Source organism: Stenella coeruleoalba (assembly GCF_951394435.1).
Source record: "Stenella coeruleoalba genome assembly, chromosome: 1".
Taxonomy (NCBI): domain Eukaryota; kingdom Metazoa; phylum Chordata; class Mammalia; order Artiodactyla; family Delphinidae; genus Stenella; species Stenella coeruleoalba.
In genome coordinates, this window is record NC_137169.1 from 117,030,995 (window position 1) to 117,049,538 (window position 18,544).

At 45.9% G+C, this 18,544-nt stretch overlaps 1 protein-coding gene across 2 annotated transcripts in view; it reads left to right on the forward strand.

The window, feature by feature from the left end:
- Positions 1 to 18,544, forward strand: part of NOS1AP (nitric oxide synthase 1 adaptor protein) — a 289,665-nt gene that overhangs the window by 88,758 nt on the left and 182,363 nt on the right. The window contains exon 1 of one of the 2 annotated variants that reach the window (XM_079913810.1): positions 9,268 to 9,678. The exons of the other annotated variant lie outside the window; for it this stretch is intronic. Coding sequence (XP_079769936.1) covers positions 9,595 to 9,678 — 84 coding nt within the window. The 5' untranslated portion in view covers positions 9,268 to 9,594. Of the gene's footprint in view, positions 1 to 9,267; positions 9,679 to 18,544 lie in introns of those variants that run through there. 2 annotated transcript variants of the gene reach the window in all.

Here is an 18,544-nt window from a genome sequence, read left to right on the forward strand (position 1 = left end):
AAAGCATTTCATAAATGCAGGTAAATACCCTGAGAGACACTGAGCTGCTTCATCTAGCTCCTTTTAATAGCCAGCGTCTTTTTCCAGATTTCCGTGCAAACATCCTTCGGGAGGCTTCCCCCACTAGGTCATTTTGTCTTCTCACATGATCTTGCGGTACCACACCTCTCTCTCTCTCGTATAGCACTTGTAGCAACTGTATTCCCAGTGTCTGGCAGGGTGCCAGCCTTTGCTGAGTAGACTTTTGTTAGTGACTGAGAAAATTCATCTTAGTTGATAACCATGTGAGCATAAAGCAGTGAAACCCAGCGAGGCTCTGCTGAGGGAATGCCAGGGAGGAGGAGGGCTGCAGTGGAGTCAGACCTAACCAACAGGCTGGACTGCAGAGTGGCAGCTGGTGTTCTGTTACTCTCTCACCTTTGGAACCTGTCGTAGCTGCTGGAAGGGAAGCCTCAGGTGGGGAAGGAGAGAGGCATCTTGCTGGGCCGTCAGGGCTGGAGAGAAGACAGATGTGTGGCTAAAGACCAGATTTATGGCTGTTTAAAAACCCAGGGGACAGATCCCCGCAGTAGAAATGTAGTGTAGCCTCACAGAGGCCATGCAGCTGGACCTGGAGGCGTATGTGCGTGCAGCCAGGTGCACTCAGAGTTGTGTGGTCCCCCATCCTGGCTCCTCTACCTGTGGGATGGGTAAATCCTCGGCCGCCCTGCAAACAGCTTTCACAAGCATGGGATCAGAGTTTGCCGCTGAGCAGTGACTTGATTTCTCAAGGACTGCTCAAGAGTGGTGTGTGATCCGTGGCCTGGAACAGAATGGGCCGGTGACCAGGAAATGGCCAAGCTCTCCCCTTTCCTACAGCTCCCTTCCGGTGGTGCCACCTCTTGCAGACATTTCTCTCACGATAACAAACAAACAAATATAAAAAGGTCCTGGATGGTCTTGGGAGAACAGGAATGAAATGCTCTTGGGAGAAGATCCAGGGACTGGGGGCACCGGTGGCTTTATGGAGCAGTGACTGGAGTTGTGAGTGCCTCACAGCTGCACTTGTGTTTCCCTCCCCACAGGCGTTAAGCCCCTGCACGTGGCCTCTTCATACGTTCAGCCACGAAATCTGTGTTTTACCTGCTTCTGGGAGGCTTTGTCCAGGAATCATTTCATCCCCTTTATGTAACTCTCCCCCTAAGTGGCTACCCTCACTATCATTTGCTCTTTTGTCATGAATTGTTTTCCTTCTCTTCCCAAATTCAGAGTTGGCAAGTCTACCTCCGAGCGGCTTAGCTTGTAACACAGGCCTAGCATGGCCCTATTAATTTCCTATTGCTGCTGTAACAAATTACTACAAACATAGTGGCTTAAAATAACACAAGTTTATTATCTTACCATTATCCTCCAGTTCTGGAGGTCAAAAGTCTGAAATGAGGCTAAAATCAAGGAGTTGGCAGGGCTGTTTTTCTTCTGAGGCTCTAGGGAGAATCTGTGCCCTTGCTTTTCCAGCTTCTAGAGGCTGCCTGAATTCCTTCGTCCTTGGCCCCTTTCCATCTTTGAAGTCAGCAGTCATATCACTCCAACCCCTGCTCTAACTCCGCTGCCTTCCCCTCACATGTATAAGGACCTTGATCATTACATTGGCTCTTCCTCCTTCCTCTGATGATCCAGGATGATCTCTCCCATCTCAAGGTTCTTTTTTTTTTTTTTTTTTTTTTTTTTTTGCGGTACGCGAGCCTCTCACTGTTGTGGCCTCTCCCGTTGCGGAGCGCAGGCTCAGCGGCCATGGCCCACGGGCCCAGCCGCTGGGCCCTTTCTAATTAGTGTGTATTGGACAGGGATAGTGGGGTCAGAAAACCATACAAGTTGGTTGTCAGACACACTTAAGCACCCAGCAAATGTTAGCTTTTAAAGACATCAGCTTTGCATGCCAATTACTTTTTTCCCTTAGTCTGTAGATGAGTGTTTCTCAAAATGGGTTCTGTGGCTCTCTTGGAATTTAGGGCTGTAGTCTCCAGGGTCTGAGTTCTTTATAAGAATTAAAAAATTTTGTGTTTTCATTTGATCCAGTAGCAAAGTAAAATAAGCCTATTCCAGACTCTAGGAAGGGCCATATTAATGCCTAGTGCTGCCAACTGTTTTACTGTCTACAGTTGTGTTTGTTTCCTTGTGTTGGCACCAGATAGTTCTGTAATTGTCATGCCCTGAAGAAAAAGTTCACAATATGTCTATAATGAATTCTCATAAGGTGAAGGACAAGTGACGGTACCACACCTTGTAGGAATTAAGATTTTGCAGTGGTGGGAACAGAAGAAAGTGGCAGAAAAATGGAGTCTGCGCATGGAGCGCAGGACTGCAGGCAGGGCTGCAATGCGGCCACGCTCCCCGGGGTGGCTCTCTGAGTTGCTCGTGGCTTGTGTGACTGCTGTGTGTTCTGATTAGTTCCAGGATCTTCTGATTTGTTGGCCCCTGTGCCATGCTGGTTGTCAGAATACTGTCATCCGATTTTGTGTGTGCTGAACTCCAAAGAACTTGGGTCAGGTACTCACCACATATCCCGGTTGTGAGAAGGGATATAATTTCAGTTGAATAACAAAATCTTCTCTGACATGAACATCTTTGCTTTGAATTTATTGGTTATACAATTTGTGTTTAATTTATGAAGTTGTAAAAGACCTGTGTGTGTAAGCAGTTTATATCCAGTTTTATGTCTTACATATTTAAGTGGTATACATAATTTGCCAGCACTTGTTTTGGTAACACCTTTATTGAGACATAATTCACATTATCATGCAACTCATCCATTTAAAGTATAGAAGTCAGTGGTTTTTAGTATATTCATAGTGTTGTGAAGAACCATCACCGTCATCAACCTGAGAATATTTTCATCACCCCAAGAAGAAACTCTGCACTTCTTAGCCATCACCTTCCAATCTCCCCCACATACCCCCCATCCTAGCCTCAGGCAACCATGAGTCTACTTTCTGTCTCTATGGATTGTCTGTTCTGGACATTTCCTATAAATGGCAGTCATACAGTGTGTGGCCTCTTATGTCTGGCTTCTTTCGCTCAGCATAATGTTTTCAAGGTTTATCTGTGTTATGGCACGTATCAGTACTTCATTTCTTTTTTTACTGAATGATATTCCATAGTATGGATATACCATTTATTATTTATTCATTCAAATGCTGAGTGGTTGCAAAACTTGTTTTCTTGAAAAGGGGCCCAGACTTTATTAAGTTTTAGAAAACATTTGATGTGGATTGAGCAGGGTGTAAAGGGATGGTGACAGTTGTTGTCTTCTCAGCCAAAGGAAACAAATCATTGCTTTTTTAGGTAATCTTGGGCAAGGCATTCTCATCAGTATAAAGAATGATGTACTGATAGGAGAACTTAATTTTTTGTCCACTCATTTAAAAAAACGTATTGAACATTGGGGTGCATATATCTCTTTGAATTAGTGTTTTCGTTTTCTTTGGATAAATACTCAGGAGTGGAATTGATGAATCGTATGGTGGTTCTGTTTTTGATTTGCCGCTCCATGGCATGTGGGATCTTCCCGGACCGGGGCACGAACCCATGTCCCCTGCATCGGCAGGCGGACTCTCAACTACTGCGCCACCAGGGAAGCCCTCTGTTTTTGATTTTGTGAGGAACCTCCATACTCTTTTCACAATGGCTGTACCAATATACATTCCCACCAACAGTGCACTAGGGTTCCCTTTTCTCCACATCCTCACAGCATTATTTACAATAGTCAAGATACGGAAGCAGCCTAAGTGCCCACCAACTGATGAATGGTTAAAGATGTGTTTTATATATATTACAATAGAATATTACTCAGACATAAAAAAGAATGAAATCTTGCCATTTGTGACAGCGTGAATGGATCTGGAGTGAAGTAGAGTAAAATAAATAAGTGAAATAAATCAGAGAAAGACAAATGCTGTATGCTTTCACTTATATGTGGAGTCTAAAAAACAAAACAAACATATATAACAAAACAGAAGCAGACTCACAGAGAACAAACAAATGGTTGCTAGAGGGGAGGGGGATGTGAAACAGGTGAAGGGGATTAAGAGGTACAAATTACTGGAATATATTACAGTAAATCACAGGGATATAATGTACAGCAGAGGGAATATAGTCAATAATAGTGTAAGAACTTTGTATAGTGTATAATCTATAAAAATATTGAATCACTAAAAAATGTGTTGACTTCCTTTTATGAGCCAATATTGTTTTAGGCTCTGGGGATATAGCAGTCAACAAAACAAAGTCCTTGTCTGCATGGACAGGACATTATTTTATATTCTGGTGGTTGGGATGGAGGTAAAGGAGGAGACAATATACATATAATATCACACGTAAATTGTCTGCAGAAAAATAAAGCAGGGCATGAGTTTAGACAGTGCCAGGAGGTAGGGAGTGGAAGCTATTTTATGTGAACTGTTGGCAAAGGCCTCTAGTTTATGGTGACCTTTGAATCTCTAGAGATGTGAATGTGAGATAGAGAGTGAGCAAGCAAGCCATGTGAATATCTGGAGGCAGCTACCCAGACAGAAGGAACAGTAAGTGCAAAGGCCCTGGGGTGGAACTGGGCTTTGCAGCTTCAAGGAATAGCCAAGAAGCTCAGTGTGGCTGGAGACTCAAGAGTCCAAGCGCAAATGGTAGATTATTTCCAGGAGTTTATTCCTAGGAATCACATATCATGTGAATCTGGTTCACTTGGTACCTACCAAATGTCTGACCACACATGAGAAAATGCATTTATCTTTCCTCTGAATCTGCACCAGGTTGAAAAGTCACTTTGCATGAGGAGCTTTGGTTCTGCTCCTGAGGTGAACAAGTTTGGGGATGATTTTAAAACTGGGACAGAGCTGCTAGATGCATTATCTGTAAGCAGAGAAGAGGTAGTAAGAATCAGTTGTTATCAGAAGCTAATGCATGCTTGCTTTTAAAGATGATGACTGACTTTATTACAGCCATTTATGCTCAAGAATAAGAAATGATGTAATTGGGCTTCCATGGGAGCATTTGAATATTGCCTGGCGCAGCCCACAGTTTCTTGTGCTGACCTACTTAATGCTCGGAGGTCTTCTTGAAGCCAGTGATGTTTATCCTTCACATCAGGAGGAGATGAAGAACCTCAGTTCATTACTGCCACCAGCCTCTGGGGACCTATTTGTTCATGTTCCTGCCATTAGTAAAAGGTTGCCCTGAGCATCCACTCCTTGCTTTGATGACTTCTGTGCCTTTTAAAAAAATATATACATAATATCATTTTAACCATTTGTAAGTGTACAGCTCAGTGGCATTAAATAATTCACTGTTCTGTACCTGTTACCACTATCTATACCTAAAACCTTTTCATCATCTCCAACATAAACTCTCTACCCATTAAACAGTAACTCCCTCTTTGCTCTCAGCCTCTGGTAACCTCTGTTCTGCTGTCTTTCTGATTTTTGCCTGTTCTAGAGTCCTCATGTAAGTGGAATCTCAGATAATATTTGTCCTTCTCTGTCTGGCTTATTTCACTAAGAGTGATGTTTTCAAGGACCACCCATGTTGTAGCATAAATCAAAATTTCATTCCTTTTTTATGGCTGAATAGTATTCCCTGCTGTGACTTTTTGCACTCAGCACATCATGCAGGCTTTGGTGTGTGGCTGTTTCCTCTTGGGACCAAAAGCAATGTATTATAGGACAGGGATGCACAGTCATGGAACAGAACATCCACAGCAGCAAATACTGAGGACCTGAGCTGCTGGTGGGAAACCTCTGGTCCCTGCTGAAAGGCCCAATCTTCACTTACGTAGTAGTTTATGGTTGTTAAAGTCATTTTCGTGTCCGTTGTCACCTAATGTCTCCAGTAACTTTTTATAACGTTATAAAGTTAAAGCACATATTATCCCTGTTTTATTACAGATAAAGGTCATCAGAGTGGAATGGCTTGCTCAAACTAATTATCTTATTGTCCTTATCAATGATGACCAGAGTTGATTACAGACTGCCGTGTGCTGTGTTACGTCAGGCTACGTGCAAAGTGCTTCACAAGTATTATATCACTTGATCCTCACCACAGGTGTGAAGGTCATCCCCTCTTATAGATGGGGAAACTGAGGCACAGAGAGGTTAAATAACTTGCCCAAGATCACAGAACTGGTAAGTGGGGAATCTAGGATTCGCTCCAGAGCTTGAATGAGGTACAGCTGAGTCTCGCCATGGTTCTGATACTATCAGTTTGCTTACCTCTGGGTCAGAGATCCTACAAGAACATGCTGACAGTCCCCGCTTTACCAGATATCAGTCCAGGCAGCGTCATCTGTGTCCCTGATTGTGCCTTTCTCCAGTCTGGGAACACTGCCAGACAGTGGGCATTATTTGATTTTTTTTATAAACTTCTTTTTAGATTTTGAGACTCATACATCCTGTGCGACACCCCCATTTGGTTATCCCAAAGGCATCTTGAATTCAACATGTCAAAAATGGAATTCATCATTTCTACAGTCTCTTCTCTTTGCTCAGAACCCTCTCCCCTGCGGTTTTTTTCTGTGATTGTTTCCTTATCTCATCGAAAGGCATCTTATCAATCCAAGAATGTAAGCTGGAAACCTCAGAGTCACCTTAGACTCTTCTCTGACAGCAGCCTTCGTCACCCTTACTGAGTTTGCCCCCTAAATATTTCTCAAATGTGTCTCTCCCTCTTCATCCCTCCCTGGGGGTACCCACGTCATTTTACAGAGATTGCGGTAGCCCTTCTTCGTAAAGGTTTGTCGCTGTGCCCTAGGCTTGTCCCCCTCCTGCCCATCCTCCACACTGCTGCCTGGCTCATCTGTCTAAAGGCACATCTGTAGGAGTTGTCCTGCTTAAAACCACGTGGCAACAGGTCATCACCTACAGGCTGGAGCCTGGACTTGGAGCAATGCACGAGGGGTTCCGCCTGGCACGTCAGGCCACAGTGACAGTCCTGCCCTTCTTAGGACCCTGCACGTGTCCTGTTGGGGCCCACGTCCTTCCTGCTCTTCCCTCTGCCTGGGAAGCTCCCCGTTACCAATATGGCCGAAGTCTGTCTCCTCAGGATTCAGCGGAACTTCTGCAAATCCTGCACGAGCCAGTGTGGGCTTTCATCCTTTCTAGGAGCGTCCCCTCTAGAGACCTCTGTCTCTGCACTTAGACCACAAGGTATGTGTCTCCTTCAGGGCAGGGACTGGTAATCATCAATGAGAGCCATGGGGTGAATGCTAATTCTTCTTTTGTAAAATAGGAACAAAGTCAACCCTGTCGGACTGAAAGGCAATGATGATGTCAGGTGCTTATTAGCATGTGCCTGGCCTATAACAGATCCTCAGGGGATATTAGCATCTTCTCTCTCCATCCCTGCTGCCTGTGTGACTGGAGAGAAACCTTCCCCAGGCATCCCCACACTAGCTCATTTGCTGGAATGTTTCCTCCCGAGCTGTTCTAGACTTGGGGGCAGAAGCCCTCTGTTGATTTCTCTGTTACACCACCGTGAGCAAGTTAACGTCTCCGAACCTCAGCCTTCCCCTGTGTAAAGCGAGGGTCATTTTGCCCAGTTTCCTCATAGCTCTTTCGTGAGGGTTAAATGAGATACCACATAGAAGGCTACGTAGATTGCCAAGTGCGTATACAGATAGGCGGCGTTTGGGCCCAGAGGCAGTGAGAAGGGTGCCACAAGCCCCTTGGTCCGGGCTCCTTGCTGGTAGAATCTCCCACTTGGCGCTGCTGTTCTTGGTGGACTCTGGTGCCTCCGTCCCCAGGTCTCAGTGGAAAACCTGCCACGTCTGCCTTTCCGGTGGGCATCCGGCCCTTTGGCATTGCATCAGTGTGAGAGAGAACGGGCGGCAGCAGCTGTTCCTGAGTCTTCCGTCTCCCTGGAGAGGCATTTAACCACGTGCGTCAGCTGTGGGAATGACAAATCACTTCTCCACAAGGAGCTCTGTCTAACCAGCCCAGATGGAATCACCCTTGTTCCTGCGATGGTTAGCGATTTACCCTGTTTCCTTAACCACTAACCAATTTGACAAGATTTGGCATTCTCCTTTGCCACTGTTAACAGTCTCATCACCCGAGGGCTTGTTAGATAGGTGGAGTGCACATCCTGGATTTGCCCTGAAAACAGTCATTCTGAGCTGTTCCTCCTCACGTAGCTTCTGTCCTGAGCTGCCAGAGCCCCGGGCCTTTGCTCCTCTCTTTTTAGAGGCCGTGGTCGGGAGAGCGTGGACTCTGGGCTGCAGAGTCCCTGGCTTGCGTCTCTGCGTGGCCGGGACTTGTGTCCTGAGTAACTTAATCACCCCTGGCTGCAGGTGGCTGTGAGGCTGAGGGAAGTCAGTATCCCCGCTTTCCGTTCCCTCCAGCCAGCTCAGCCCTTCCTAAGACATCCCAGGCTCTTCTCTCTTCAGCTCCTCACGGAGGTGGGGCTCCTGCCTTTGCTGTGTGCTCGGGCCTCCAGGGCAGCCCTGCCACCTGCAGCCTTTCTGCAAGGGGGCCTCGCTGGAAGGGGCACTCTCCAAGCAGCTTGGACACAGAACTCATCTCATGTCCTTGTTCACAGCCTCTGCTTTATTTTATCATTTGTGGACCCAGGTAGGTCTTTGTTCATCCTGGCCCCAGGAAGAGCTGGAAGAGAAGACAGTTTGAATAGTTCTGGGTATATATGGGTCGTTAATATTTTAAAATTTGACTGGTAGCTCCTCAGTTGTTTGAGCCATTTCGTGGAGTGGAAGAACCAGGAAAGGACAGGGAGGTAACGGTTTCATTTCATTTAGGTGATACTGATACCCAAACATCAGACACACAAGAATCAACTGTAGAGTTCAAAACTAACAATGACAGTAAGTCTACGGTAAGTGTTAGTTGTTGTGTAACAGGTACTGTTCTAAGCGTTTGGCCTACAGTGACTCACTTAATCGTTGCAATTACTTTATGAAGAGGAGTGTCAGTAACTTGCCCAAGGTCACACAGTCAGTAAACGGCTAGGATTCCAGTTCTGGAACCCAGGCTCTTGCCTGCTACAGTGTCTCAAAGGCAGACAAGTCACCACCAAGTCACCTCAGTTGAGATTATCTGCTAGTTGGACATGTGTTACTGCAGAGTGCAGCCTTGACCTCTCTGTTGGGCTTCTCCGTGCACAGAGTCCACATCGTCTGTATTTGTTCTCCTCTTAAAACTGGTCGCATCCCATCCCCCTTCTCTGAAGCTGCTGGCTGAGCCAGTCTGCTCAGGTCGGAACTTCCAAAGCACGCTGCTCCTCCCCGGTCCTCAGTTAGGCTTTGCGACATCAGTTGGTACAGCTGTGGAAGCAGCTGATAAAACAGGGTCAGGCTGCTTAAGGAGAGAGTGATAGCAGGGTCCCCAAGGGAGGCTGCCTGCTCACTTGAAAGAGCAAAGACCTAGAAGTCCACGTGCATCGTCTGAGGCTTGTGGGCACGTGGGTTGGTTTGTCCCTCCCTCCCTGCATTGAAAGACTAAGAGGCGGTCCTGGTGAAAGCTACTCGACAGAAGAGGGGTTCTGAGCCTACAAAAACTCTGCCTTCTCTGGATGGTGTAAAAGCTGCTTATTGAACAGGAGGCTTAAGGGGCTGAGGCCATGAGGGATCACCGTCGTGTCTGGCTTGGTTCAGGTTTAAGCTCCCAAACCCAGGCCTGCTTCGGATTGGCTAGTGTCCACCTGGTATGCGGCTTACGCCTGAAGTTTCTCTCCCACCTGGGGAGCTGGGTTTGGGCTGTCTTTTAAGCACTGGACTTTGTGGTCGAAATAGAAAGTCTGGCTCCCCCGGCTGGGATTTCTGAAAGAGTGACAGGTTGCTAACAGCCGAGTAGGATGCTAGGCGCCGCTTCCAGATGAGGGCCCTGTTTGGATGGGCTCTAGGGCAGCGCGCTGCCTTTTCTTGCCAGTGACCCTATGGATCCGGAGCCCTGGTTTGACTTCTCTTCTCAGCACTTTCTGTCTTCCGGTCAACGCTACCTCTCCCCCAGTTTTCTCTTTTACAGAAATCCTTTCTTTAAACCCTATTAGATTTCTTGGCTTGCGCATCTGGTCTTCATTTAGCTGGGATGACACTTAATTTAAGTAAGAGTTTGGCTGCCTTTAAACTGAACAACGTCACCCTGTTGAGGGCCCAGTGGGGAGTCAGTAGCCAGATTGTTTATTGAAAGAGATCATATTGATTTATTATTTTAATTTAAATCCATTTCCAGACACCCCTGCATTTAAGTGCATTAAAAGGGCACTCAGACTGCTCCTTTAAGAATCCAGTGCCCTCGTCTCCAGAGGGAGAGAGGAGTACTCTCGAGCATATAGGTAGGACCACTGTATATGTGTGGCATATGACCTCATGGAGGAGACTGTGTTGGCAGAGCTGGAGGGCTCTGCCTGTCCACGCAGCACACTGTGTCTGGGCTGGCATGAGACCTGTCGTGTCTCTGCTCAAAAGCCTTCAGTGGCTCCCCGCTGCCTATGAATGAATTAGGAGTTGTCAGCTGGTGGTCAGGGGCTTCCCCAGGCTGGCTTCACTGTGGGGGGAATTCCCTGCCGGTCCAGTGGTTAAGACTCTGTGTGCGCTTCCAGTGCAGGGGGCTCGGGTTCGATCCCTGTTCAGCGAACTAAGATCCCACATGCCGTGCGGCCAAACAACAACAGCAAAACAAAAACCCCTTTATTTTCCATCATTGCCCAAGTCTCTGGCCGAACTGAGTTTCTTACTAGTCTTCAAACATGCGGTGTCCTTCTGCCTTTACGTTCTTCCCTTTCTCTGGAATTCCCTCCCTTTCTTACCGGGTCTCATTGTTCAAGGCCCATTTCCAGTGAATGTCTTTGCCATGAAATCTTTTCTGATTTCTTTCAGCTGTAGCACCCCCATTTGAACTGAGCCACCCTCTCTGTATCTCCTCAGGTATTTTGGCCTGCTTTATATTATAATTATTCTTATTAAATTGGACTGCCTGAGAGTAGTGACCCTGTGTTGGTCACATGTGCTCCCGACAGAATGGAACTCGGCAACTGGAGTAGTAACTAACATTTCCTGAGTGCTTTCTCTGTACCGGTTCTAAGCACTGCACGTACTCAACTCAGTAATCCTCACAAAAGCTTTCGGAGATAGATGCTGTGTTTAGTCCCATTTTACAAATAAGATAACTGGGGTGTAGAGAGGCTATGTAATTTGTCTTAGGCCACCTAGCTAGCAAGTGGCAGAGCTGAGGTTCCGTATTAATTGGGGTTCTCCAAAGAAACAGAACCACTAGGATACGTGTGTGTGTGTGTGTGTGTGTGTGTGTGTGTGTATGTATGTATAGAAAGAGACTTATGATGAAGGGTTGGCTTATGCAATTATGGGGACTGAGAAGTCCCATCATCTACCATCTTCAAGCTGGAGGACCAGGAAAGCTGGTGGTATAATTCCAGTCCAAACCTGAAGGCCTGAGAACCCAAGGAGCCCATGGTATAAGTCCAGGTCTGAGTCCAGAGGCCCAAGAGTCAGGAGTGCCGATGTCTGGGGCAGGAGAAGATGGATGTCTCAGCTCAAGGAGAGCAAATTTGCCCTTCCTCCACCTTTTTGTTCTGTTTGGAACCTCAACAGATTGGATGGTGCCGAACCACATTGGTGAGGTGAATCTTCTTTACTCATTCTACCAATTCAAATGCTAACCTCTTCTGGAAACAACCTCACAGACGCACCCAGAAATCATGTTTTTACCAGCTCTCTGGGCTACCCTTAGCCCAGTCCAGTTGACACATAAGATCAACTCTCACAGGTTTCCACTCAGACTGTCTGCCTTCCTGGTCCAGGCTCTCTATGACTTTGCTGCGTGGCCTGTTTCATAGCAGGTACTTGATTAATACATGTTTACTAAGAAAAATTGTACTGAACTTCAGAGACGTAAGTGAGCAGGGATAAATTAGTTTAAAAACAAGGAACAGGAAGAAGTAAAATTAGAATCAGCAGGCAGGAAGAGAAGGAGGAGAGCTAAGAAGGAAGGAACAGAAGAGAGAGGAACACAGAAGGTTGAGCTAATCGAAGCTTGGGGCTCATGCTTTTGGAATCAGGTTCAAGGGGTGCGGGGTGACCGCACACTGAGGCAGACACAGGGATTGTCAGTTGCTATGCCTGGACCCTGGCACGCCTGGCACAGTCACCACCCATGCTCCAGGTGTGACTTACAGCTTTTACCAAAAGGGATAGATGGGGGTGGGGGTGGATGCAGATATCAAGCTCTCCAAGCTTACTGGTGGGGAAACTGAGGCCCAGAAGCATTGTGACTTGCCCTGGATCCCACTGTAGCAGCGGTGCTGACTGGAATTCGGGCCCCTGGTTCTTTCTGCTTTGTTTTCAGGCTTTGTAGAGAGTAACAGATGACTTTCTCTCACCCTTACTATTGTTGGAAAGGGTCGTTTAAGGTGTGTGGGGCTGCTTCTCCCCATCTTTATTCTGTCTGCATCTCTTAGGTGATGCATGTTTCCCTGTCCCTACAACTTCTACTTTGGTCTAGGCCCCAGGTATCTCTTGCCTATTGTGTTGTGGTCTTCTTGCACTGGGCTTCTGTACTTAGTTTTTATTGCAGCCAGAGTTGTGTTCTCTACTCCTCGTCTTAACTGTCCCTGCCCCTAAACTCAGAGCCTTCTGGTTCTAAGGATCCTGCAACTGAGCTCTTAGATGATCGCCATTTTAAGGTCTTTCGTCAGAATTCTCCACCCTTTCTCTTTGAACTCATCTCCTTCCACTCACCACTCAATTTGAGCCTCCACTTTTTGGCCCCCAGTCTTCCTCTGAGAGTTCATTCCATCCCGTGGCCTCTCTCCTCTCCTCTCCTGTTGTGCCTCTTCTCGAGGCCTTATCACCATCAGCTGTGCCAGTCTCTTCTCCACGGAGCACTCCCAGTGCAGTGAAGGAAGGTTGATGGCATTCTTCCACGTCACCCTTTTTGGGTGATACATTTCTTCCTTATAACTCCTTAATCCTTTATATGGGAAGATGTCGTTTCCAAGGGGCCCGCTTACCAGCCCTGAGGTGGAGGCTTCAGCCAGTGGGCTGCTTGATAGTGTCACACAGGGAGACACATGCTCAGTGGGAGAAACTTCCTCGGGCCTTACTCAACCTACTCACTGTCCTTTACCCAGCACAAACAAGACCTCTGTGTAAAGCCAACCAGGAGCTCAAGTTGAGAATGAACCCGCGATAGACAGTGGAGGAGAGGAAACCCAAGTGTCCACCAATAAATGGCAGCTAAAGGTAGACATATGTTGTGCCAGTTCTCAAGAAGGAAGAATAGATCTTAAGTTCTCACATTTCCTGGACAGCAGCGTAGCTGTAGCAATAGAAATATACATCATGAGATCCTGGCTTTGTCTGAATTTAGACAAATGAGTCACGGAGACTGAGACTTCCCTGTGGTAACATATAAACCCTTGAGAGAAGAGATTGACTCTTTATCTCCTTTATTGAAGAATGGTGTTAGAAACCAAGATCTGGGTGCTGGGTGTACGTGTTGCTACTGGGGTATCTTTGCTTCCAGCCCTCTCAGCTGATAGAGCAAGGAAATGTGTGTGTGTATGCTAACTCTTGTATATACACATGTTTATCAAGGTTTATGTAACCATCTGTATCTGTATTAAGCTAAACATAAATTCACACCGTGTCTCCAAATCTAATGTGAATCATTCTAGCCTCCTCCCTTTGCTTATCTGTAACTTCCTCTTCCAACAGGCTGAGAGTGAGAAAACCGGCTCCCACCAGCCGTTTACTTAGTTGTTCAATTGCAGCGTAGTGCTTTAAGAATTGTTAACCCACACCCCTGTGGGAAACGATTTTGACAGCCAGTGTACATGAACTGTACTTAACGTACAGTTCCTTTTGTTTTTAGTTTTATAGACATTCCTCGTTTCCAACTATATTACTTTGGTCAGCACCTTAACCCCCACCTCCTTAAGTGAGGTTGCTTCATCCATTTGTAATACATTTAGATTCTTTTGTCACAGTTTGCATTCTATCCCGGAATTTCCCCTTCTCTCTCATCCTAAATGATTTTCAAAAGTTCGTACACATTAAGGTTTCACTCTTGTGCTGTAAAGTTCTCTGGGTTTTTGACAAATGCTTGATGTCTTGTATTTACCTTTACGGTAGCGTACAGAATCATTGCACCACTTTAAGTAATCCTCCCGTGTTTCACCTGTTCAATTCCCTCTACTCCCAAACCCTGGCGACGGCTGATACGGATACTGTCTCTGTAGCCTTGCCTTTTTCGGAATGTCATATGATTGGATTCATACTGGCTCCTTTCATGTAGCAAGAGGCATTTAAGAGTCATCAATGTCTTTTTGAGGATTGATAGATCACTTTTTATTGCTGAATAGTATTCCACAGTCTGGGTGTACATAGTCTGTGCGTCCATTCACCACTCATCCCTTCATCCAATCAGTGTCCTTCATCGAGGGACATCTTGGTTTCTTCCAGAGGCTGGTGATTATGAATAAAGCTACTATAAACATTAACATGCAGGTTTTTGTATGGACGTAAGTTTCCCATCAGTTGGATAAATACCTAGAGGAATGTGCCTCATTTGAATAACTTGCTTTCGGCGTCTGCCTCCCCCTAGTTCCACCTGGACGATATCAGCACACTCTGAAAATTGACTAGTGCTCTCGCTGCGCTCTCTGTGTACTGACCAGCTTTTTCCTTTATCTATAAGTGGTAAGCATTGCCGCCCCTGTTGCTGAGCATTTTGTTTTTAATTGGAAAGTGATATGGGAGAGAAGGGTGATTATGTGATTTGGTGCGGCCCTGGAGTCGGGGTTGGCTGAGCCCTGAGAATTACTCCATTGTGTTGGATAGGAGCTTAACCCTGATCTCTGAAAGCTGCTTTCACTTTACCTGGGTGTGGCAGTAAGCGCCAGTGATGTGGGGACTTTGCTACAGCCAGCGATTCACCCTGTGTGACTTGGGAAGGGGCTGGCCCATGCGTGGTCCTTTCAGGTCTTTGGGTCAAGTTGGGGTAGCAAGTCTGTTTTACAGGTAGGTGGGCTGTGCTCCCTGGTTACTCTCTGGTATTCAAGTCACTGGGATGAAGGTGTGGTCAGTGTACGCTGTGTACACTGTGGTCAGTGTAGTCCAGCCTCCCTCCCAGTTTACCCGAACCTCGATTTGCAGGCAGGTTGCTGACCTGTGGAAGTTTTGGGTTTAGACATCCTGAGTTCACCTACTCTTTTTTTTTAAAATTATTTTTATTTATTTATTTAATATTTATTTATTTATTTATTTATGGCTGTGTTGGGTATTCGTTGCTGCGTGCGGGCTTTCTCTTGTGGTGAGCAGGGGCTACTCTTCGTTGTGGTGCGTGAGCTTCTCATTGCGGTGGCTTCTCTTGCTGCGGAGCACGGGCTCTAGGCACGGGGGCTTCAGTAGTTGTGGCACGCCAGCACAGTAGTTGTGGTTTGCGGGCTTAGTTGCTCCACAGAATGTGGGATCTTCCCGGGCCAGGGCCCAAACCCGTGTCCCCTGCGTTGGCAGGTGGATTCTTAACCACTGTGTGACCAGGGAAGTCCCCACCTACTCTTTTAATTTAATTTTTAAAAGACATTGGCTGATTACCTGCCACATGGCAGACATTGTGCTATTTTTAAAATATATTATTTAATCCATTTAAAAACCATATGAGGTAGGGTTTTCCATTTTTATAGATGAGGAAACTGAGGCTGAGGAGGGTTAGCTAACAAGTGACAGAGTTGGCATTTTAACCGAGCTCTCTTGGTGTCGGTAGTTTCTCAGTGCAACACGCCATCTCTGAAGAGAAGCATGGTGGAGAAGATGGCATCCACGCAGCTGGAGAGGGTGGAGCAGAGCATCTTCTCAGGTTCACCAGGGATGCGTGTCAGCTTATGAACAGCAGAAGGAAGGGTAGTTCCTTTACATGTGAGAGGCAAAAGCACCTTGCCCGGGTGCTTTTAGTCTCCCGGGATGCTAGGCCTACTCTGATCTATTTAGAGTTAAATTGTTTTCATTCTGGAAATCGTCGAACATGTAAAAAGTAGAGAGTCTAGTAGAGTTGCTCTTATACTTACTGTGTGTCAGATACTAGGATTATCAGGATTTTGCACTTCTTGCTTTCTCTGTTCTTTTGTAGTTTGCTTTTGTTTTTTATTTGTACCTTTTCTTTTTTGGCTGGAGTATTTCCAAACAATATTGATGATAACAGGTTTACCGTTGGTTCATCTCTCTGATCTGTGTGGCATCTCTCTATCCTTTGGATGAATTTCCTACTATTGTGTATCATGTGGTGGTTGGTTATTTATTTTACTTACAGATTTTTATATTTCCATATCCTAAGCGTATGCCATGCCCTTTCCTAAGTTCTTTACAAATATTAACCTGTTTGCTCTTCATTGCAATCTGAAGTAGATATTTTTTTTTTCTTTTGCAGAGATTTAGAGGTTTTAGAGTTGTTTTTTTTAAAGAGATTTTTTTTTTTATTTGGAGATGATGAAACCGAGGCACAGAAAGGTCGAGTAACCTGCCTGAGTCACGCATGCAGTGGTCTAGCTGGCCTTCACATTCAGATTGTGTGGTTTCTTTGTCTTTTCTTTTTTGTAAAATTTATGTCTTTTATTTCCTGTTTTTACTGAGATGCAATTCACATACAGCTCTGTATAAGTTTGTTATACCACGTAATGACCTGACATACATATACTGTGAAGTGATTGCCACAGTATATTTAGTTAACATTCATTTCCTCGTATAGATTGTGCGGTTTCATAATCTGTGCTCTTCATCGCCACCCTGTAGTAGAAATATGATTAATTCAAAAGCCATTACTGTTGTCTGTTCCCTAGTACTGCTAAGATACAGGAAGGAAAAAACTAGCTCCTGGCCTCCAGATGCTCCCAGTGTGGTTGGGAGAAGCACCTGGAGACCAGTAGCTGGAGCACAGAGGGGTAAATGTTGTAATAATTATATGTAAGATTCAGTGGGAGTGTGAAAGATGGATCATGCAGGACCTCCTAGGGAAGTCAAGGTCGGCTTCACAGAGGCTGTGATCCTGAATCTCAGGTCAGAAGGATGGCTAAGGCGGAGGAAATTCGGGCAGAGGGGGTCTCCTGGGCCTCAAGGTGAGAATACAGGGAGGGCTGGAGAGAGATGGATGTGGCATTGGACGTCTCGGGCAATACAGTCGTGAAGGCACTGACCTGCCTGCTGAAAAGCTTTGACTCTATCCTGCTGCTGGTGGGGAGCTACAGACGGATTTCAAGCAGAGAAGAAACATGGTGAGGGTGTGCACGTTAACTAAGCTCTCTCTAGGGGCATTGAAGGGGGTAGATTGGGAGAGAGCACGACTGGATGCCGTTTCAGTAGTGCTGGCAAGAAATGTTGGGCTCTAAACCAGAGTCTTGACTGAGGGAACGGAGAGGATGGATCTGAGAGGTGAGGACTAAGGGATCCTTGTTACGCAAGTGTTCATTATCTGAATTTCTGAATTATGGGATTGCCTAGGAAATCAACAGTGGTCATAACATTAAATCTTTACTAACAGATTGATCACTTATAAAAATGGTCCAGGTGGTGAATGTACCCTAAAGTGACCCCCAGTGCCTCTTGCCCTCGTATAAACCCCTCCGTGATCGTCACATCATGTTAGACGCTGTTTTAGGAGACTGGAGCAAGATTGTCTCCTGCAGACTTTGAAGACGTGAACTGCCGTGTTTGGGGAGGGAGTGTTTATGTGGAAAGGAAACGTGGGAAGCTTCTAGGAGCTGCAAGTGACACCCAGCTGCTGGCCAGAGAGAAAATGGGGGCCTCAGTCCTGTAACTTCAGGGAACTGAATTCTACCAACTGTGTGAGCTTTGAAGGGGACCCCAAGCTCCAGAATGAAACACAGCCTGGTTGATAGCGTGATGACCTGTGAGACCCTGGGCAGAGGACTCGGGTAAGCAGTGCCTGGACTCCTGACCCAAGGAAACAGTCAGATACTAAATGTGTCTTAAGCTGAGAGTTTTGTGGTAATTTGTTACACAGCAGTAGGACACTAAGAGTTCCCTTTCAGTTATCTTCCATCTAACACTCCCATCTGCTGTTGTCCATCCTTGAGGTCTGTCAGCCAGTGTTTGGCTTTCAGATATGGCAGTACCATGCAATTTCCATGCAAATATATTTCAGAGTGAAATTGCAAATCTTTCAAAAGGTGTAGGATTATGGATAGTCAATAAAAGGATTGCTGGAGCACTGCTCAAACCATTCTACAGACAAATGAGGACCAAGCAGGGTTAGACCCGCTCATAATTGGTGAGAAAAACAACCAGCATGCTGACAAGAAACCAGTCTCAAAAGAGAAGGATTTGAATATCTTTGAATATTAAGAGGCTCCTTTGAGAAAATGCAAGCCTTTAAATAATTTTTGCAGAGATTACCGCTTGTATAGTAGTGCTGTGTGAAAGTCAGAGGAGATGTGAAGGATGTCATGTTTTTGTGCAGTTTTGCTGCAGTAAAAGGGGGAAATTACAACAATAAATCAATAATTAATGAACTCTTAGTCCAATCTAAGAATTAATGCA